Genomic DNA, 23,968 nt, shown 5'->3' on the forward strand with positions numbered 1-23,968 from the left:
CTCAAGTCCGACTCTCTAACCATTAGACCACGACTTCCCCAAACTACTTGTGAAAAACACACAAAGAGCCTACAGATAATTAATAATAAGATAATTAATTGTGTAAACTTGTGAAACTGGTAAAATGGCTAAAAAATCATGTTACAGTCATAGTAACATAAATTAAATCAATAATATTATAAAAGGATAATCATTTCATTAATCCTCATTTATTCTTTTTGTCTGCAGTTTCAACAAAAGCTTTTTTTTTTTTTTTTGGTTGACATTCTAGGTTCGCCATTAATCATTATGTGATCAGAAAATCAGAGAGGCTGCATAACAGTGATACATTGTAAGAATTTTCCTAAACATTCCTAAACTACAACCCTCTAGGATTACTTGAGGGTGTGGGAGGAACCTAATATGCACAAATCTATGATGTCATACATTGGGGTTTGGTTTTGGGTGCTGATATTGAAGAATGTGCAAGACACTTCTTGGGTCTCTAGAGTAAAGCTGGATCAGTGACTGGTGTTGTAGCTATCAATGCATACCTTGATGATGTGGAGGGCTCTCATCTTTCTAATTCTTACATTCTCATCAGGAGCACTTTCACGTGAGTATTTCTGGACTTTATATATTGGAAACCATTAATAAGAATCACTGATTGTACAGAATTTGAAAGTATAAAGCAGATACATTAAACACCTCGTAGTAAATAAAATTACTCAAAGAGTTGTACAACTTTTTGTCATATATATTTCTTCTTTTAGAATCTTTAGGTTAAATCCACCGTTGACGAATAGTTGCATTATTTTAAATACCAGCACTTTAAACAATTCAGTTTCTTACAATTTTATCTAAATGAATTGCATGATATATGCTTTAAAGAGGCTTGTTGCAAGTCTAACTTTGAAAGTGATAATTGGCCATTCTTTGATTTTATTACGTATAGCGTTGCTGCATGATGCCAGATGTTAAAGAATTGTGCTGGCAACACCAGGCTATGTCTTTGATATTCTGGAAATGTATTGCTTTGGATAAAAAAAAACATATGCCAAATAAACAAAATGTTAATGTATGTAATGAGTCTTAAAACCTCTAATAAGTCACATATTGCTTACACAATCAGATATACAATTCAGATGCACACATACATACAATGTGAAAAATGAAAGGTTGACTATGTGTTAGAGCTCTGTGGGATCTTACCTCATTACAGCAGTGGGGATTAGAGTGGTAACCTCAGCTGAAAGTCACATGAAAAGGATTGAATGGGATTGTGGAGGTCGTGTGACTCTATTCGCCAATCCTCACATTCTCTTGATTTTTTTTAGACCTTGTCTCTTGACTCGCTTATGAACTTAAGCCAACCTTTAACAGCTACCCTATTTTTATTTACTTTAACTACTCCTTTTTAAATTATACTTTGTATTATGTTGTACTATATTTAACTTAGTTATGTCTGAAATATCTATTATACCATTATTCTATCTCATGTAGGCTAGTCATGTATTTATCTAATATGCATCATTTTATTGTTTGTAGGGTTGCTTATTAAGTTGAAGTAAGGGAATTAAATTGATAAATGTGCACTTCGCACATCTAATGATTTCTAATAACTGGGTCTTTTTTTTAAAAAAGTTTCCCAATAGATGAGTTTTAAAGAAGACTTGTGTGATTTAAATAAAGAAATCAACTTTATTAATTACTCATTTGAAAATTAATTTTAATGCTCTTTCACAAATAAAAATGTTATTTATTTTTTTTCATCATTCTAGAATCAAGAACACGCTTTGCACATTATCGTTCATGGAATTCACAGATGTATCCAGTTTGGAGGGATGGAGATCCCAGATACAGAGATTGCTGGAAAGGTATTTCAGCACATCAAGCATACACGATAATTGGTACATTCTAAACATTTTAACGCGCAAGACATTGAGCTCAAAGTATTTTCAAACGTCTATGGAAAATAATAAACAAGAATTCCTTCTTCCAAATAGAGACTTTTTGGTTTGAAAAAATCAATACGAATAAATGAGTGAATAAATTAGGATATGCTACAAGTCAAAATTATTTATTGAGCTTACTTTAATTGTTTTGGAAGAATATATGCTACACCTGCTACCTTTATTTTAAACTATGTCTGGAAATGCTTTTTTGCCATAGGTGGAGAGGTGACATTTGAAGTCAGAAGTGATTCTCCTACACTGACAGGAGCCAAATCTACTTTCAGCATTGATGTTCGCTTCCCTCAGAACCAGACAGTACTTCCTGATGGACAGGTGGTGTGGGCAAGAAACTGTACAATTAATGGTTAGTTATACAAGCTTCCATAATACATTACATTTGCATGATACATATAAAAGTTATAATGCATATATATATATATATATATATATATATATATATGTATGTATGTATATATGTACACACAATTTGTCTTTTAGGAACATCCTATACTATGGGCCAGACTGTATACCCTGAGTCCAACATCCCTCAAGAATGGACAGGTGTCTTTCCTGACAGGACACCCTTAACTAAGGTCTCTAACAAAAAGCCCCGCTTCATCTATGTATGGAAAACATGGGGTAAGAGCAAGTTTAAACCTGTATTTTTATTCTAGAGTAATATATATTAACCTACACATTTAGTGGAGAGATGGATTTACATATGTAACTAGGACACACACTTGGATCAACAATCTATGAAGACTTTAAGGTTAGAGTTGCAGAGGCTTGTACAAGATTCTTATGAACCATTTATTTTAAAATCATTTCTCTCTAATTTTAGAGGTAGCTTGGTGTAAGGACAGTGTTGGGGCTGACTGATTTTTAATTATTCTTTTCATTGTTTCTCTCTTTCAGGAAAATATTGGCAGGTGGCTGATGGTCCCTCCTCTCTTCTGACCATTGAAACAGACAATATGCCTCTTGGTTCTTACACAATGGATATAGTCATTTATCACTGCCGTGGTAAAGACAAGTTTGTTCCCCTTGGTTATGGATCAACCCAGTTCTCCATCACTGGTGAGTAGTTTGATAACTGCACATTTATCTAGAAATCTTCTATCATCGCTATCCTTTAGCAAAAAATAAAAAATAATAATAAAGCCAAGTTTGTTTATCTTACACTGTAGTAAGTATTCATGCCATTAAACCACTGCCTTGAACTGAACTGGGAAGTAATCAATGTAACTGGAGAGTAAACCAATGCTGTCATTTACTGAACGTATTCCCACAAGACCCTAATGAAATTTCCTCTTCTTCTCTAGACCAGATTCCTTTTACAGTGATATTATCTCAGGTCAGTGACATCAATCAGGGTGACCAAAGCTTTATCCAGAACAGAGCTGTGTCTTTTGGCATTAATTTGCATGACCCTAGCCATTATCTCAGTGGGTCGGACATCACCTTCAACTGGGATTTTGGTGACAACAGTGGAACTCTCATTTCCCGAGAAACTACTGTTACCCACACATACCTTACAACTGGTTCCTTCAGGCCACAGGTGGTTTTGATGGCAGCCATCTCAACTGGTTGTCAGCTCAGTCCAACTCCAGCAGCCACTGTTGTACCTCCTGTTCCCGTCACAGGTAGAATTTCATACCATATTTAAATATCATATTTCAAGGCATTTGAAAGACAATTCTCAGTCCAGAAAGTGTTTTGAAGAGATTTCCAAAAGGTTTATAAGTTGGTGCCTTCTCCTTTTTTCCAGATGAAGCTACAGCAGTGGAAAACATTGTGCTGACTGTTTCTCCTCAGTCGGTTGATGTCGTGCCCACGGCAGAGGAAGGAGTTGCAGCTGATGTCACTGTCATTGCCAATGACTTGGCAGTGTCAGCAATTGACACAGAAGCACAATTAGATAATACTGCCCAGGAGGTACCCACTGTTGCTGGAGACACAGCTGTGGCTGAAGCTGGCAATACTGCTGCAGTTATGTTAGCCACACCTGCGGCTGTTGAGGCTGAACCTGAGACAGACGTTCCTGCAGCTGACACGGCCCCAGAAGGAGACGAGATTATAATCAATCTCGCAGCCACAGTACTCCCAGAACCCCCTGCTGCTGTAGTTGACACATCCTCTGTTCAGACAGTTATAGAAACAGTGGCACCAACTGGTGATGCAATAATCATTATCACCCCTGAGGCAGTGGTCACAGATATTGTAGCATCTGTTATACCAGCAGTAGAAGACATAGAAGCAGTTAATGAGACTGTTGCTGGGGTCAACGAGGCAACCGAAGCCATCACTGGTGAAAAAAACTTTATTTAGATAGTCATAACTTTATAAAATCCATAACAATTAATTTTGTCAAATATTTTATGTATTTCCATTGGTGCTTTAATTGCAGGCTTAACTAGCATACCTGAGGCAACAGTGAGTGAATTAGAAGCTGAACTGGTGGCAGGAACTGAAGCAACCCAGGCCACTCTAGTCATTGCAAAGCGGCAAGCACCAGAAATGCCAGCAGAAACAAACTGTATGATTTATCGTTATGGCTCCTTCTCTACAACTCTTACAGTAGTCCGTGAGTATTAATTATTATTTTTTATTTTTTAACTAGACTAGTCTAGTTTAGTTTAGTTTAGTTCAGTACAGTTTAATTCAGTTTAGTGTATTTAAACAATAATGCTAGACCTGAATATTAATCATCTGGGCAAAAAAGAAAGAAGAGATTTATACAAAAGTACACATTAAAAACGTTTTACATTTTTATATTATAAGATTCTGGGGAGAAAAAATCAACAGTCCATGGCAGTCCAAGGTAAAAGTAATGAAATTTGGCACACAGATATACAACAGTCTGAACATTAACCACACCAAATTTGAAGTCTCTAACTCAAACCCTCTAGCACCACCACTTGTCCAAATTTGCACTCTTGTTTGTGCTAATAAGTTTTGAGCTGTAAGGGCTAGGAACAAAATTATTTTTTCCTCTGATTCCTTGATTCAAGAAGATTCAAATGCAAGTTAAAAGAAAATTTGAAATGAAGTTAAATTAGTCATGATAAGTACTAATGATTGAATTAATGATTTTTTTTTATTATTATTAAATTTTTTTAACTTTAAAATGTCTTTAATTCAATTCAATTGTTGCATTTGGTCTGATCTGATATTCGATCCTTATATTCCAACCACCACAAACATGGCTTCACTTCAGCATTACTTGCCTGGCTGGCTTACCTGTCTAAACTGTGTTACATAACACCTCAAATAATGAGGAAAACATTTTTGTAGAAGTGTCAAATCCATAAAATGCTGCAATGTTAACACTGCTGTACTAACGCAGTAGCTCTATACATTTTGTATGTCTTTCTTATCTAGCACAACTGATTCAGATCGTCATCATCTCATTAGGAGAGAGCTCCATGAACTGGACTGAGTGTGTCAGATAAGAGGGACATACAAAATGTGCAGATCGGTGGGTGTGCCATGGCTGAAATTGAGAAACACTATACTAATGCTAAACAGGCTTTCAAACAGCCATAAAAATATTCATCCACTTGAAAACATCTCTATATAAACATCTCAAACTCTATATAAATTGAACCAATCCTAAATTGTTAACTTGTAAATGTGTTCAGCATTATTCAATAATTATTTTTTGAAGTTTCTAAGTTGTAAAGTGAGATGAGTATAGTGAACTGTGTTTGAAAAAAAAAATGTCATTCTGAAAATATAATTATACTGGCCTTACTATTCTCATATCACATATAACTGCGATGTTCTACAAAACATCAATCTTTAAAACTTTCTTATGCTGAAAATTAGATAACTTAGATCACAGTGAAATCCGTTTTCTCAGATACATCACCAGAGTTAGCTTCATAGTAAATACTTCTGAACATGAAATCATAACACATGAAAAAATGCTATAGTAATTTATAGTAAATACTATAGTGTTTTTGAACCATATTATAGTAAAGTACTTTAATTAATTTGTTGTGGTAATTCTATAGAAGCTGTGATAATATAACAATTATAGTAATATAAACAAATTACTTTACCCAATACTGCACCAAGCTTTCAACAACTATAGGGTATATTATACTATAATACACTACAGTTTTTACTAGTAAAACCTAAAGTATACTATTGTATTTATTACAGTTTATCAGTTCACTATAGTTAATACCGCAGTGTGCTGTAGCATTCATTAACAAAGTGTTGTAAATACTTAATATATACAGTATAATACAATTTACTATAGTATGGTTCAAAAACACTATTGTATTTACTATAAATTACTATAGTATTTTTCATGTGGGTGTGTATAAAAATAGCCTGCAAATAGTGAATTTGTGTTTGTTTTGGTAAGTAACAGATTTCCCCATGTAACTTGGTTAATTGTTCTGGGAAACAACATGGCTTTTGTTTTCCACAATTCGTAACATTCTAATTCAATATTTAAACACAAAGTACTACATTACAGTGTATTCTAATATAATATTCTATGCATGTAGAGTCTGCCCATTAAGGTTAGAGTGCCACCCTCAGGCTGAATTACACAAAGACACTAGACCTCTGCCAAAAGTATTCTGCATTTGTATTTTAAATGTAAAACTCAGGCTACTAGTAGTTAATCATAGCTTAGCAAAATAGTGTTAGATACGTCCCAGAATCTGCCCCACCTAGATTTATGGTAAGAAGCCACTACTGCTTTAACATTTATTATGTTGTCTTAATGATACCTGTAAACAGATCACTTCTACCTCTATTTTTTATTTTTTAAATATAAACTCTTTATAGTGTATTAATGAGCACAAAAACATCCTGTCTACATACATGTTACATGTTTAATATTCTTTACATATTTGTTTTCCCAACTCAGAGGGAATAGAGAGTGTTGAGATTGTGGAGGTGAATAATGTGGTCATTCTGGCCTCAGAGCTGGAGCAGAATGCTGTAGATCTTACAGTCACATGCCAGGGAAGGTAAATATTCCTTAAATATGGATTTTTTTTTATAGACTATATATAGGCTTTAGTGATTTCAGCTGTTACTGTTTTATAATAGTCTTAAATTGGTAATAATGATGGCTGTCGTAGAACATAAAATGTGTTATGCAAAGTTATTAATCTTTTATATTTGCTTGCCAGCCTCCCAAATCAAGTCTGCACTGTGGTATCTGATGCAGACTGCACAATCCCTGTTCAGGCCCTACAGTGTAATGCTGTGACTCCAACCTCTGAGTGTCAGATGGTGCTGCGACAATTTTTCAACAACTCTGGCACCTTCTGTATCAATGTCTCTCTAACCAATGATGTCAGCTTGGCTGTAACCAGTGCAAAGCTCAGTGTGGCTATAGGCAAGTGTCATATAAATTCAAAGCATATCTAAAATAATAAAATGTATTTTCCTGAGCATATAACCTCACTAATTCACAACTTATCTTGTTAAAATTGCAGACACAAATTCATCAAGGAACACAGCTGGAGCAACACTGGGAGTCCTGGTTTTTATTTGTGCTGTGGGGGCCATTGCATTTACATACAAGTAAGACACCAATACACATTATTAATATTAATTTTGATGAAACCCATATATGTCATTGTGTGCTGCCTAGTTAAATGTACATAAAGTTTATGTACATTAAAGTAACCTTCAAGGTATATTTTTTTATCCAGGCGATTTAAGGAGTACCATCCGCTGAGAGATGATAATACAAGCAGCAGTTTCAGCTCTGGAAGAAGCTCAGTGCCTTTAATGCTGTGGAACCTTCTGAGCCGAAGATCCACTGCAGAGAGCCGCCCCCTCCTGCTTGGGAGAGTGGTGTGAAAAGTTCTGCTTTAAGGCATATTGCATAGTCTGTACAATCTCTCAATAAGAGAATTAAATATGAACAATGAGGGCCTCATTGTACTGTAACAACAAAATGTCATATGTAATATGCCTCACATTATCTAAATGATGTTTTATTGTATGTGGCAGTTGCTGAATAACAGAGTATATTGTGTGTGTCATAAAAACATTTTCTTGGGTTGCAATAATCTGACTTTTTCCCCTTTGGTTATTTGTTATGTCCCTAGGTGTCAATCAAGAGATATAGGGTTGTAACTTTAACTATGAAAAATATAATGCAGTGCACAGGACAATGCAAAGTGGTGAAAAACCAAGTAGTTTACTTACATTATTTACATAAGGTGGGAATACAAAAGTTACTAAAAAGAGGTTCTCTACCAACAAAAGAGGCGGCGCAACCAAAAATCAAAAAGCCATATAAACTGAAAAAGGTGCACCAGGTTGTGGACATGAGGAATTCGATGTATCCGTTTTGGCTTTCCACTCATACACGTACCCAGTAAAATAATCATGTTGATCTCTATGGAATTTTTCTTGTTTTTTCACCCGTAGTTCATCAGTCTGCGAGGCTTTCTCCTTGAGGTCTTTTAAAGTTGCGGAGAAACGCTGGTGGTCCTCCATACTTTCTTTTAATGCCACTTCAATTCTGTTTAAATCAGTTTTGAGAGCAGTTTCCCTCTTCTGTAAAAAAGTGATCGTCGCCGCCATCAATGCAAAAGAACATCTGTCCAAAACATCAATCCGAATCTTTTGAAATTCATCATCATCTGACCCAAAAATGGGAGCCTTCTGAATATGTAGGCCTCTAGGAATCATTTTCCTTTTAAGGTATTCAGATAATGTTATGCCATGCAAATGTGTTTTGTCTAAACTAAACTTGGAAGATTTCCACTCATTCCACATTGGATATAGCAGTTCTTGTCCATCGTCAAAAAGGGATTCTTGTAGGATGGCACTTTCAAAAGAGTGTCCAAAATTTCTTTGGAGGCTTCCGCCACTCTATTCAAGCCTGTTGCCGTTGTAGGGAGCTGACCTCAAAATCAACAAGATATACAAAAGTTACTAAAAATAGGTGCTCTACCAACAAAAGAGGAGGCGCAACCAAAAATCAAAAAGCTATATCAACTGAAAAAGATACAGCACTCACTCTTGAAGAGATGAAAACTTTATTAATTAAAATGACGTTTCAGCCATTATCAAGGCCTTCATCAGACATCAAGAACAGCAGTACAAAACAATGCTTTAAACATTCTTGTGATCAGCAACAGGTGTGTCACTCTGCCAATTAGGGGAGCGGCTTCCAAACAAGTTTAAGGAGGAAAGAAAAAAAAAGGGAAAGACAAACAAAGAAGGTGGGAATAAAAAGTACAAAAGGCGTACAAAATGTAAAAGAAAATATTAAAATTTTTTACAAATGGTAAGAATTCACATGGCACTGTAACTAATCTACGCTCTTTAATAAAAATCAAAGTACAGTGGGTGGCACTCACCACTTACCTAACAGTTATGTGGATCTGTTATGTGGAGCATCTTCAGTTATGTAATCATTTTATAAGCAACCCAAATAAACTGCTTGATGGGAATATTGTCTTATTTAAAATCATCAGATAATAGCAAATGTTTCAAGAAAAGCCTTGCGCATGTTCAACATTTATGCAACATTAAGAAGCTTTATGAAGTAAATTTATATTTACATTTAACTATGATGTAAATTTACATTAGTGTTTAACCATCAATAATGAAAAAATATTATGTATTTTCCCCATTTACCTTTGTAAAACTACCTTTCCTTTATTATAATCTAATAATTTTATTATTTAGGGCAGTGCTTCTCAAACCTGTCTAAACACCCCACCACAGCACATTTGGGAAGTCTTCCTCATCTAACACACCTCATTCAACTCATCATCTCAGCAGAGATTGCAAAACCCCAAATGGGTTTGCCTTATATAAGAAACATGCATAATGTGCAGTGGTGGGAGATCTCCATGACAAGCTTGAGAAGCACTGATTTAAAGCCTCAACATCATTTACTTTTTTAACAAACCATGTGTTAATTTGATATCAACCCAAAAGGTCTGATGTTTTATTTATAAATAATAATAGCCATACTAATGACTTATTACCCCTAAATAAAAACATCCCCTGACTCTTTTCGACTTTTTGTCTGGTTCTATTAAAAACAATCCTGCTTGAAGTAATCACAGTGACAAAAACTCATGAGAAGAAGCAAAAAACTCAAATGAGTTATATCTTTAGGTTGTTTTTGTTTTACTCTGTTTGTTTTTCCCCTTTAACTTAGTCTGTCTCTCAGGCTTGTGTGGAACACAGTCAATAACCACTCAAAGGACAATGCATTGGTACTTAATGATATGCAAAGCAGCTGGTATCATATGTCTAGTGCAAATGCGTGATTTGTACCAAAGGAGGTGGAACACAATTTCTAACGAAACAAAACAAATATACTTTGTTTTGGGAAAATTAATTTCTAATACCTGCACAATCAGTACTGCTACACCACAAGGTTGCAGTCTTTCCCCACTTCTCTTCTCTTTCTACACCAATGACTGCACCTCTACAGACCCCCCCTGTCAAGCACCTGAACTTTTTAGATGACACTAAACTCATTGGCCTCATCCAGGACAGTGACAAGTCTGCATATAAATGACTGTCTGGTGCAGTCATAACAACCTGGAGCAGCTGGTAACTATTTATTATGCTCACAAATTTATTATAATCTCTATGTACCTCTGACTAAAACCAGCCTTTAAATATGCCACCCTCTCAGTTTGGAAATCTTTTCAAACAAAAGAATGGCTACATAATTTGGTGTCTTTCAGTCATTTTAAAATTGTTATGCAAGGTCTAGAGAATGAATTAATGATGTGTAAATATGTTTAAGGTTGTATGTTTTATGTTTGTTTTATTATATATTGTTACTCGTTTATGTATATTTGTGAATCCAGGCCATCTCAGTGAGGTTTTTAAATTTAACGACAAAATGCTGACAATGTGTTAGCAATGTGCTATTACAATTCATTACTATTACTACTTTCTGTTCAGTGTTTCGCAAATCCAGTTCCTAGAGGCACATTAACAGTAGGGGAGAGAAGGGCACAACTTAACACTTTTTGACTTTCTCAGTTTGTGAAAATCCACATGGGGTTCAGAGTGTAATTTCTTCACATGAATATCATATGTACAGTGCAAATGCGTGATTTCTACCAAAGGAGGTGGAACACAATTTCTAACGAAACAAAACAAATATACTTTGTTTTGGGAAAATTAATTTCTAATACCTGCACAATCGGTACTGCTGCACCACAAGGTTGCAGTCTTTCCCCACTTCTCTTCTCCTTCTACGCCAATGACTGCACCTCTACAGACCCCCTGTCAAGCACCTGAACTTTTTAGATGACACTAAACTCATTGGCCTCATCCAGGACAGTGACAAGTCTGCATATAAATGACTGTCTGGTGCAGTCATAACAACCTGGAGCAGCTGGTAACTATTTATTATGCTCACAAATTTATTATAATCTCTATGTACCTCTGACTAAAACCAGCCTTTAAATATGCCACCCTCTCAGTTTGGAAATCTTTTCAAACAAAAGAATGGCTACATAATTTGGTGTCTTTCAGTCATTTTAAAATTGTTATGCAAGGTCTAGAGAATGAATTAATGATGTGTAAATATGTTTAAGGTTGTATGTTTTATGTTTGTTTTATTATATATTGTTACTGCTTATGTATATTTGTGAATCCAGGCCATCTCAGTGAGGTTTTTAAATTTAACGACAAAATGCTGACAATGTGTTAGCAATGTGCTATTACAATTCATTACTATTACTACTTTCTGTTCAGTGTTTCGCAAATCCAGTTCCTAGAGGCACATTAACAGTAGGGGAGAGAAGGGCACAACTTAACACTTTTTGACTTTCTCAGTTTGTGAAAATCCACATGGGGTTCAGAGTGTAATTTCTTCACATGAATATCATATGTACAGTGCAAATGCGTGATTTCTACCAAAGGAGGTGGAACACAATTTCTAACGAAACAAAACAAATATACTTTGTTTTGGGAAAATTAATTTCTAATACCTGCACAATCGGTACTGCTGCACCACAAGGTTGCAGTCTTTCCCCACTTCTCTTCTCCTTCTACGCCAATGACTGCACCTCTACAGACCCCCCCCCCTGTCAAGCACCTGAACTTTTTAGATGACACTAAACTCATTGGCCTCATCCAGGACAGTGACAAGTCTGCATATAAATGACTGTCTGGTGCAGTCATAACAACCTGGAGCTGAACACACTCAAAACATAGTGGTGATAGTGGGCCTCAGGAGAAACACCCCAGCACTCCCTCCGTTCACCATCATGGACAGCACTGTGGCAGCAGTAGAGTCATTCAGCCCAGCAGAGGTTGTATTTACTTCGCCAGCTGAGGAAGTTCAACCTGCCACAGCTGCTCATGCAGTTTTACTCAGTTGTTACTGAGTCGGTTCTATGCTCTTCTATAACAGCCTGGTTTGGGTCAGCCAGCAAATCAGACTTAAAAAGACTGCAACGGACTGTTAGGAGGCTGAGAGGATAATTGGTGTGTACCAGCTAAAGGGGCAGGAAACATCATCACAGACCCTTCTCACCCAGGCCACAACCTGTTTGCACTTCTCCCCTCAAGCAGACGCCACAGATCTCTGTGCACCATACATCTAGGCACAAAAGGTTTTTCCCCAGGCCATGTCCACATTTAATAGTTAACACAACATTGATAATATAAAAATACAAATTAGATTTTAATTTTTTTATTTTTATGTAAGTAATGTTTATTTATTTAACCTGGAACGTGTTAACATTAACAATAAGTATAACTAACATTAAGTTAACATAACTAAGGTTTACATATAAATACAACCCGAATTCCGAAAATGTTTGGGACGCTTTTTAAATTTGAATAAAATTAAAACTAAAAGACTTTCAAAACACATGAGCCAATATTTTATTCACAATAGAACATAGATAATAACAAATGTTTAAACAGATAAATTTTACACTTTTATCCACTAAATGAGCTCATTTCAAATTTGATGCCTGCTACAGGTCTCAAAAAAGTTGGCACGGGGGCAACAAAGGGCTGAAAAAGCAAGACATTTTGAAAAGATTCAGCTGGGAGAACATCTAGCAACTAATTAAGTTAATTGACATCAGGTCTGTAACATAAAAGGGATGTTTTAGAGAGGCAGAGTCTCTCAGAAGTAAAGATGGGCAGAGGCTCTCCAATCTGTGAAAGAGTGCGTAAAAAGATTGTGGAATACTTTAAAAACAACGTTCCTCAACGTCATATCGCAAAGGCTCTGCAAATCTCATCATCTACAGTGCATAGCATCATCAAAAGATTCAGAGAAACTGGAGAAATCTAAGGATTACAAGTCCCTTACTGCAAAACAATTGTGTAAGGGACAAGTCCTGTAGGCCAAGGCTGTTTCAAAGTGGAAAAGTGTTCTATGGTCAGACGAGTCCAAATTTGACATTCTTGTTGGAAATCACGGACTCCGTGTCCTCCAGGCTAAAATGGAGGGAGATCTTCCAGCGTGTCATCTGAGTTCAGTTCAAAACTGATGGTATGGGGGTGCATAAGTGCATACGGTATGGGCAGCTTGCATGTTTTGGAAGGCACTATTAATGCTGAAAGGTATATAAAGTTTTTAGCGCAACATATGCTCTCCTCCAGATGAGCAGGACAATGCAAAACCACATACTGCAGCTATTACAACAGCATGGCTTCGTAGTAGAAGAGTCCAGGTGCTGAATTGGCCTGCCTGCAGTCCAGATCTTTCACCTATAGAGAACATTTGGCGCATCATTAAATGAAAAATATGTCAAAGACGACCACGAACTCTTCAGCAGCTGGAAACCTATATACCAAATTCCAACATCAAAACTCCAGAAACTCATAATCTCGATGCCCAGACGTCTTCAAACTGTTTTGAAAAGAAGAGGAGATACTACACCATGGTAAAGATGCCCCCGTCCCAACTATTTTGAGACCTGTATCAGGCATCAAATTTGAAATGAGCTCATTTTGTGCATGAAATAGTAAAATTTCTCAGTTTAAACATTTGTTATGTTATCTATGTTCTATTGTGAATAAAATATTGCCTCTTGTGATTTGAAAGTCTTTTAGTTTTCATTTTATTCAAATTTAAACAATGTCCCAACATTTCCGGAATTCGGGTTGTGTATTGTCTATCCAAAGGTATTAAATGGATATTTTAATACCTTTGGATAGACAATATATTGTTTTCTGTTATCTGTTTAGGCATACTATATATTTTGTTCTCTTTTTTGCAGATTACAGTTGGGGTGCTTCTCAGTCTGAAGGCTACATCCTATAAGACAGCCTTCAATGGTGTTTGATGACGTGGCAGCTGAGGTATGTAGCTTTTCAATTTTCCCTCAAAAATCTCTAGAAGGGAAACTTCAAACATATGCCAATCCTTCAATGATGCAAGCGTAAAAGTGAAGGTAAAGAAGTAATGACGTTGCTCTCAGAGGAACACTCTTTCTTCACCTTTAAATGCAAACCTGGAGTTTTTATTATGCTATCACAGCATAAAACCTCGACGCTGTCAGGCTGATCCAATTCTGTAAAACTGGATTATGCCATACCACACTTTTGCCATGATAACATAAACTGTGGCTCAAAAAACCACACATCCAACATATGGAAGTAATTTACCAATGATATATTGAGAAGATTTAGTTTGTTTAATTACTGTTTTGATTTAAACAGGTTTTGTGAATACATGGTTCCTAATATTACAACTCCCTACCCAGGACTGAAAGTCTCTGATGGTTTTCATTGAAATAACTGCCTTAAAGCTTAAAGTCAAACAAATGACTTGAGGGTTAATGGTCAGTCTCTCTTTGCCTGACTAAAACAAAATAAATGTGTGGACCTTTTACATTGGCAGACCACAAAGCTTTCCATGGTCCACATAGTCATAACATGTGGACAGACTTTAACAAAATCCTCCATGCATTGGCATGCATCTACATTTGCTGAAATGTCCTGCCTTTTTCACCAAAGTGACAGTAGCTGCATTTTATAAATTACCAAGGACCATGGTTTAGCTTCTTTACAAGTTCTACTAAAGATAAAAAATCACCTATACATCTTGGATGGTATGAGGATGAGTAAATTAACAGCAATCTTTAATTTTTCTGTGAAATATCCCTTTAAGGGGGTCCTATTTTGCCCTTTTTACTAGATACAACATGTGTGTCCCCAGAATATGTCTGTTGGGGATTTAACTCAAAATATAATTACATTGGCAGTGTGTACAGCGGCTGACATCACTTTCTGTTGATTTAACTTTTAACCTTTGAAATCTTACAATAAAATTATCTCTTTTAAGTTTTTTCTTATGGGCCCTAAATCTTTGTCTTTACGTTTCAGGCACTACCTCGCAAGTATGCAGAACAGTTTCTTTGATCACCAGTCAAACTTAGTCTGGACTTTTCTCTGTCGGTAATGCAAAACATATTTCTTGGTCTTACCTGAACTGCTTGCGCTGCATTAGCAGAACCCACATCTCTTTAGGCCAATCTCAATGTAGCGGTGACACATTTAAAAGCCGTAAAGTACCAATCTACCACCGCTTCTTGAAAGGGGAGTAACAAATTAATGTTTGCTCACATCAAATAAGGGAGAACTACTCACTTCAGGAACTGAAGTGGAACTGAAAGAAATTGACAGAGGGCCTGAAGGCAGCCGAGCGGACAAAGTAAAAGCAGGGGAACCCTCTGGTGAGCTCACAGACTCACAAAGTCATGTTTCCTTTTCTAGTTCCAGCTTTAGTTCTTTCAACCAGAGCTTGTCAGTCTCTCTCTCTCTCTTCCCTCTTTATTCCTATTTCCAATTCTTGAGATTGATGATGTCAGTGGGGTAATTTGAGGCACAAAATCAGTTCTCAAAACAGAAGAGGGCTTCTCTTCAGCCTCTGCTGGCACAGCAGCTCCCTCCTGCATATTTAATAATCCCGACTCCTCAGGCAAAATTTGTTGCTGCACCAATTCTTTATGCAATAAAGCTTAAAAAATCTTTCTTAGATGCATAATGAGGATTTTAAAGAAATCAGCTATTTTGAACAAATCCTTCTTCCTGCAGCAATCAAACTGTTCTGTGCCTGGAGTTAGCGTAAATGCAATCAGATCAAATTCCATTTTCCCACTAACTAATCTCTCCCACACCAAAAATTAAACAGCCAGACAACAAATAAAGTAGACTGACTTAACCCACAATAGGGATTAGCGGATGATTTCCTTCTCAACGTGTGCAGATGAAACTCGCTTGTTATTTGTGTAACAAATAAATTGCCTACAAAGAATTTGATAGCTTATGACAAGCCACCTAATTATTTTATAACAAACAAACAAATCTCAATTTCAATTATGGCAGAGCCACCTGAGAGAGCACGAGAGAGAGAGAGAGAGAGAGAGAGAGAGAGAGAGACACACACACACATACATTACAGGCTGTACTAGGTGGGTTTCATAAATATCAAGGTCCCAAAACTGAGCTTTAGGAGGTTTAGGGTCATGTCTGCCTAGAAAAAAAGTAGATTTCACTGATCTACATATATGCATTTTAAGATGTTTGAAGCCCAAGAGGGTTGAATAACTCTTTAAATCCATGTCAATGGGTAGTAACATAAATTATTTGTCTAGCGGATTCCTAAACAAAAGAATCAGGTGTTACAATGTTACAATGGATAATCCACACTACAGTCTGGAATTACAAAAGAGGAAAATGAATGAGAAGAATATAAAAGAAATGAATGAGAAATTTAGTAAAATTAGACACCTGCGGGCTACTTTATTAGGTATACCTTCCTACCTTTTTCTGACCTTTTTCTGTTACCACTAGAAAGAGTTATGTGTGAAAATCCCAGTAGCTCATCAGTTCCTGAAATGCTTAGACCAGCCCTTCTGGCACCAACAACTAGGCCATGTTCAAAGTAACTTGAATCACCTTTCTTCCTCATATTGATGCATGAACTTCAGTAGCATTGTCTTGACCTACATTGTCTTGACTGCTTTGTCTACAATAATTCTAACCCTATATTGGCAATTCTATCCTCGCGCTCATAGTTTTGATTAGAATACATCGAGTCTGGCAATAGCATATGGTCTAGCTGCAGAAGTGTAAATATTTTAAAGCATCCAAAGCTCAAATAGGATCCAAAATCCAAGTAACGCAGCTCCTGCACCACTCTCCATTGGAAATTAATGACTTCCTGTCTGCTGCTTATTGTTTGTCAGAGATAGTGGAAAGGTGTCTTAAAATTTATTATAAACAGTGATTCTGTATACACCAGATGCAAGCGATGTAAGCGACAAATCTCCAATAGTAAATGAATGCCTCATTCTATGTATGACGTACTGACACAAAGGATAAATGATTTGCAATGGGTGCTTTGTTATATCCAGTATAGACAGCCTGTAATCCCAATTTATACTTCTGCATTGAGTGTGGTAGAGTGCAGTAGTTCACACTATGCCTAGTTGTGAACCCTACGCCATACCCATTGCCATTACCTGAAGCCCAAAGTATACTTCGTTTTTGCATGTGTAGCGTATGCGTAGCCTTTCAAAGTCCAATTGATGTTGTGCGTGAGCATGGGCAGACAACACATGCGCTCTTGAAAGCTTCATACATGTCCAGCGTCTGCTCTATTTTCCCCCATAATTTATGACCGATAACAAATATTTTTGAACTCTTTTAAACCAAAGCTGGGAAACGCGCTGCAAATACTCACAACACAACCAAATACAGAAACACTCTGCAAATATGCACAGACAACATTGGAAATGTTTAAGGGAACCGCAACAAGTGACGAACATGGCTGGAACATGTTTTTTTTGGTCTTATTTGTAGTAAAACCATGGTTAATTTTCTAAAGGGTTCCATTGTGGTTTGTGCGTATTTGCAGCGCATTTCTGTATTTGGTTGTGTTGCGAGTATTTGATGTGTGATTCCTCAACGGGTCAGGGCTGTTTTGGCAGCAAAAGGGGGACCAACACAATATTAGGAAGGTGGTCATAATGTTATGCGTGATTGGTGTGCAAATTAATTTAGCCTGTTACATACCTGGAAAGGGACACATTAGGCTATCTCATGTAAGATTTGGACTCCTGTTCCAGGAAGATTGGCTGGTGGGGACAGGTTCAGTTTGTGTTCAAGAAGCATAGAACTAAATAGGCTCTCGAATCATAGAACAATGGAGTGTGTGCCCTTGTAGTTGTAGTAGTACTCTGGGCATGCGTTGGTGCCTTTATGTTGACATGCTTTCAGCCTATGCTGCCAACACAATTCTGAAAGTTCCACAGTCACCAAATATTTTCCCACTGGGCTACTGAAGGACAGGAAGAAACTCTGGCTACAGTACTTTCGACAAAGCTTTACAAACCTCCGACACTAGGGAAGACACTGGGTTTAATGACAGTTTGTAGCTAGCTGTGATTTTAGAAAGGAACTGGCTTCTTTCTGGTGTCACACATTTAAGGATGGTTTGCAAGAAAATCTGCAGAGAAAAAATAAACAATATAAAGCAAATTACAATGGAGTGTCTTAATCATTGTGTGTTATATGCTTGTCTCTGCATTAACTGCAGTCTTAAGTGTGTTCGAGCAGATCTTTGCAAGAGCTCCCCCAGCAGCTTGGCTATACATCGCTGTATGCACATGAATAGCATAATCAACAGTTTCTCAACAGTTCTCAACTATGCTCCAAGGTCTGCAGAAATGAACAATAGAGGTAGGTAACTGCTTTATTTCTACAGAGCAGTCCCTTTGAACCAAAATAAGTCTCATAAGAGTTTCTGGCCTAGAGTCAAGTCAAGTCACCTTTATTTATATAGCGCTTTTAACAATACAGATTGTGTCAAAGCAACTTTCCAATATCAAAATAGGAAAATAGTGTCAATAATGTAAAATGACAAGATTAAACACTCAATTTTCAGTTAAAGGCATTTCATTATTGAATTCATCGTCCAGCTCAGTTCAGTTTAAATAGTATCTGTGCAATCAAGTCGACGATATTGCTGGAAATGAAGTGTCCCCAACTAAGCAAGCCAGAGGCGACAGCGGCAAGGAACCAAAACTCCATTGGTGACAGAATGGAGAAAAAAGCCTTGGGAGAAACCAGGCTCAGTCAGGGGGCCAGTTCTCCTCTGACCAGACGAACCAGCAGTTTGTTCCAACTGCAGCAAAGTCAGATTGTGTAAAGGACTCATTTGGTTCCCGTGGTCTTGTCCCGATGGCTGTCTAGGTGACGAGGTCCTCACTGGGGATCTGTCTCTGGGGCTCATCTAGGTATCCTGATCTCCGCTGACGTTCAGGGCTGTAGAGGTCGTCTCTAGGTGCTGATCCACCATCTGATCTGGATACGGACTGGAGTACCACTAGAGTCTTATAAGTGAGTACCACTCATTTTGGTCTCTGTCTCTTTGGATAAAGTCTCAGAGCTTTTGAACAGTCAATTTCACACTCACTGTTTGACACAGCATTGTCACTGTCAGTGTCAATGTTATGACCTGTGCTGTGACCAGCATTTTTCTCAAGATTAAGAGGCAAATACTCTCCTACAAAACAATTTTAATGGTGCATATCCTCTTCGATCTGAAGGGACAAATCCTCTTCACTCCGAAGGGTCCCACCTCGAGGCTTGAAAGGCAGTGCTATTGCCACTGACAGGTAAGTACATACTATACTCCTCCTTTCAGAATTCACTAGAAATTGTCTCTTTTGGTCTCTATGAATCTTATCCCCTTTGGCAGGGCTGCATTAAGACCTCACTGGGCCCCGGGGCTATGACTTACTGCAGGGCCCCCCATCACAAAAATTATATATAGCTTCAAAATAAGATTTTTATCCTATCAACATTTTTGATGCACTGAAATTTCATAATTCTTGTTACTAATTACAATATCACAAAAAATAATACTAGCCTAAGTAAAACCAAGCTTACTTAAGACAAGTAAACAGTCATGAATGACAAAAGAACAAAGATACATAAATCGACCTACTTGAAAAACTTAAAGCACTGAATAAAAAAACATTATATTGTGTAAAGTAAATGTACAAATAGACTGAATGGTCTTCACTGTATAAATTCAATATAGATTAATTCTTATTTTACAAAAGTGATTCAGTCAAGGACATGGAGTGATGTTTGATTCACATTATTGACACAAATGGCAACAGCAGCTATATCAGGCTGCTTTCGAGGAATAGTTCACCCAAAAATTAAAATTCTGTTGTTTTTCTTAACCTGTATGAGTTTCCTTCTGCTGTTGAAGGCAAAAGAATATATTGAGAACAATGCTGGTAACCAAACAGCTGCTGCATGACTTTCATAGTATGAAAAAAAAAAAAGTCAATGGGGCCCAGAAACCTTCTTGTTATGAACATTCTTCAAAATATCTTCTTTTATGGTGAGGTGAACAAAGAAATTTATACAGGTTCAGAATAACTCGAGGCTGAGTAAATTATGACAGTATTTTAATTTTTGGGTGATCTATCCCTTTAAAATCTCATCATACAATGCCAGGAACTCACATAGCCTACTACACTTCACATGCATGCTTTATCTTTAACTATAATGTTCATGAAAGACACAAATGACTGTTTACGAGGATACTCGCATATTGACACGTATGCTTAACCATGTTTGAACGCTCAAGGCGCGAAAAAGAACTTTAGGAAGGTGCTTAACGCTACCGCTGCTTTTAGGCTGTAACGCGTGCATTTGCCAAAATAAATTCTGCCCCGCTTCTTAATGTCCCTGAACAGTTACATTTGTTTTTAAACCACAATGTTTAAAATGAGTTTAAATGATAAGCTAACATCATGACGCGCTAAATGATTGACATATTTCTACCGGATTATTTTTCAACCCAAATGCGAATATAGGCCCATAGAGGTTGTTCAAATACAACAAGCAATAAACATCCATCAAGTTAATAATCAAACTAACCTAAAATCTGTGGCAACGATGACGCTATGTTTTTATCTACTCCATGTGTCCGGTCCACTTGCTGTTCCACAACTTCCACTCCATCATCAGCTTTAGTAAAATAGTCTGATAGCTGGGAATTTTACTGACTAACTCGTGTTTTTCCCCTCTCTCCTTATTTTAATTTAATTTTATTTTTTGAATAGTTGACATTTTTACTTTTTGAAGATTGTTCTTTGCATGAGATTACGCCAGAACGAAGCGAAGAGAGAGAGATGAGTGCGCACGCAGCGGTCACCTGATAGATAGGCTACACAGGTCTTTCAAAAGCAATATATAAAATAAATGCATTTGATTGGTAAAACAAATTCAAACGTGACGTTTCAATTTCTAATGTTACTGCAATGAAATTTATGGAAAAGCTCCACTAAATAATAGCGCTAATAAGTGGGAGGCGTGGTGGGGCTTTGGCGATCGGCACTACCAATGACCAGTCAATCTACTCCACAGCCAATCACGGGCCCCCTCCTTGCTCGGGCCCCGGGGCTTCAGCCCCGCCTAGCCCAATGGTTAATGCGGCCCTGCCCTTTGGGTGTGTTCCAAGTCTTCTGTGAGCGAAGTCGAACAGGTTTTTCCATTTCCAGCGGCATAAAGTCACACTGTCAGTAACTGGTACAGTGGTTGTGCGAGGTGGGAGAAATTGGGAATATAGGAATGGTAATAGGACAGGAATCCAAACATCTTCCTTAGTTCACTCACTGTGTATAGTGTTCTTTCCTTCAGAGCCTGCACTGGTGCAATCTCAGCTGGGTCCATTGTATAGGCTTCACCGGACAACATCTTCCCCAGGAATCTCACTTTATGTTTGAAGAGCTCACATTTTCTTGGAGTGAGCTTTATGCCATGCTGTTTGTAGCGCTGGAGCACTAATCACACATGGGCCAAATGATCCTCAAAACTGTGTAGCAAATTAGCTTTAAAGGGAATTGTATATAAATAATTACAGTTAATTATGATTAATTACAATTATTTATATCGGCTGACAGTGATAACTGTAGCAGAATTAAATTGCCATCAACTGTAAGTCAGTGTAAGTTCATATCAACTCTAAGAAAGGATATTTTCGTGGCCACAGAAAATACTTTCTTAAGTATTAATGCATTAGAGCATGTAGCGAGGGTCAAAATCGTAAAGGGACATTAATTTGCAAGGCAGAACCAGAAACTCATGTAATTTGTGCACACAACTTTTATTAACTGAACACGCATTATGCTAAATTATGCTAACACGCATAACTAATCTAAACAAACAAACAAACATACATACACTCACGCGTATATACAAAAGGGGAGCTAAAGTGGATGAATGAAGCCATTAGAGAAAACAGAATGCAGTTATGGAAAGAGTCAGTTAACCACCTGAGTTAAACCATCAGCGCCATTTATAACAGGGTCTATAACTTATACTAAATCTCTGTTTAGTTTAGTTAGATGTACCATACTTGCACTTCCACGGCTGTTGACGTGTGTCTGGAATGCAATCTCGGATGAAAAGTCTTGGTGGTTTCAAGGTTTTGAACTCGCAATCACGTTCTTCTGGGTTGAAGAGTGATGAATTCCAAAGAGGTTATTCTTTGGTTGAATGGAAAGTCAAGGCTGCAAGGCCTGGCGCAAAACTTAGTTTCAGAAGAGTTCTAGCTCACATCCTTCTAGGATCTAACAGAACCGCAAAACTGAGATATGTTGGAGCACACCGGGCACGCCGGTACCAGCTCAGGCTCTCCACATGGGCAGCAGTCCGGAGATTTGGCAGTAGAGTTTTTGCAGAAGAGCCTGGGCGGAACTGTGCGTGAGCCCTTTAAGGTGAGAAAAGTCACGCCTCTCAGGATGGGCTTGACCAATGAGAAAGGCTGAATTTCCAAGCGGGAGTTTGGAAATACTGGGGGGGGGTTATGACTCTTTGTCTGAGAGCATGTTAATTTGCAAAGGGGTTGGATTAATAGTTGTTATACAAACCATTAAAGATTCTTAGGACATTAATATGTTGCATAGGTATCAACATGTAATATTCACTCTCACTTAGATCATCCGAAGACGAATTGATAGAGACCAAACATGTTACAATTAGAGTGATATTAACTAGTGATCTATCATAAGCATGCATAGAACAGTCTACAATACACAAAAACATATACAAGAACAGTAATAATATACACAATGACCTAATTGATATGTGTGCTCATTCAAAGAAAGGTTTTTCTATGAATTAATTAGAGAAGAGTCCATTTTATGGCATAATGTCTTTTTCCTAAAGGGGATATGAAGGGAGTGTTGCTTGGCCATTTGCATACCTTTGAGCAATAAAACTAGTGTTATCTGATGGGTTGCCATGGGACCCGGGGGCCTGAAGTCCTTGACAGTCCTACTGGCACCCGGGTATGTGTATTGGGTGAGGGGTCTGTGACCATTTGTTAATCTCATAACTAATTGATTTGTTAAATCAAATGCAAAATTGTGTGTCTGATTGGCCCAAATGCTACAACTGCTACTATGAACTAAGTTGTCTTCTAGGTAGGGCAGACATATTGTTTCCATGAGGCCTAGCAAGCAGTTTTCCATACTTCTTTGGAACTCGGCTGGCACTAAACACAGTCCAAATGAAATGCATTTCCATTGGTACAGTCTCCATGAGGTTATGAAGGCTGACACTGATTGGCTCTCCTCATCCAGGAAGCACTGGTGGTATGCCTTCCCCTGGTCCAAAATAGAAAACCAAGAGCTCCCGCTTAGTACGTCCAGCATATCTTGTATCTTTGGTATAGGATGGCAATTGGGCACTGACTTCTGATTTAAATCCCAGTTAAAGCATAGCCAGAGACTGCCATCCTTTTTCCTCACGCAAACTACTGGAAATGAGTATGATGACCAGGAAAGCTCCACCCAACCTTTATTTAATAAAGTCTTGTAAAAACACCTTGACCCCATCATGCAAGGGCTTTGGAACAGACACATATGTTTTCTGCACTGGCCCTGTCACACAAAAGCTTCGTTCAGACTGTCAGCCCAAATCCGATTTTGTGCATATCTGAATGGAATCTGATTTGAATAACTGACTGTACACACAGCATATCGCAACTGTTCATATCCGATTTGTGT

The 23,968-nt window shown here is 37.4% G+C and overlaps 1 protein-coding gene across 1 annotated transcript; it reads left to right on the forward strand.

Annotated features, from left to right (window-relative positions):
• The first annotated feature begins 476 nt into the window (after nucleotides 1-476).
• Nucleotides 477-7,965, forward strand: pmela (premelanosome protein a). Its single transcript, XM_058791394.1, has 12 exons — nucleotides 477-595; nucleotides 1,761-1,856; nucleotides 2,152-2,298; nucleotides 2,433-2,573; nucleotides 2,850-3,011; nucleotides 3,257-3,577; nucleotides 3,703-4,242; nucleotides 4,342-4,518; nucleotides 6,823-6,925; nucleotides 7,091-7,299; nucleotides 7,400-7,487; nucleotides 7,619-7,965. The coding sequence occupies exons 1-12, from the start codon at nucleotides 526-528 to the stop codon at nucleotides 7,767-7,769; spliced, it is 2,205 nt and encodes a 734-aa protein (XP_058647377.1). The 5' UTR covers nucleotides 477-525; the 3' UTR covers nucleotides 7,770-7,965.
• The last annotated feature ends 16,003 nt before the right edge of the window (nucleotides 7,966-23,968 follow it).

The sequence above is a fragment of the Onychostoma macrolepis genome, chromosome 11, assembly GCF_012432095.1.
Source record: "Onychostoma macrolepis isolate SWU-2019 chromosome 11, ASM1243209v1, whole genome shotgun sequence".
NCBI classification, from domain to species: Eukaryota; Metazoa; Chordata; class Actinopteri; order Cypriniformes; family Cyprinidae; genus Onychostoma; species Onychostoma macrolepis.

Coding starts and splice junctions, on each gene's coding strand:
- pmela (XM_058791394.1), top strand. CDS start 526: ATGCATACCTTGATGATGTGGAGGGCTCTCATCTTTCTAATTCTTACA. Junction 596..1,760: donor CTCATCAGGAGCACTTTCAC/GTGAGTATTTCT, acceptor TCATCATTCTAG/AATCAAGAACACGCTTTGCA. Junction 3,578..3,702: donor ACCTCCTGTTCCCGTCACAG/GTAGAATTTCAT, acceptor CCTTTTTTCCAG/ATGAAGCTACAGCAGTGGAA.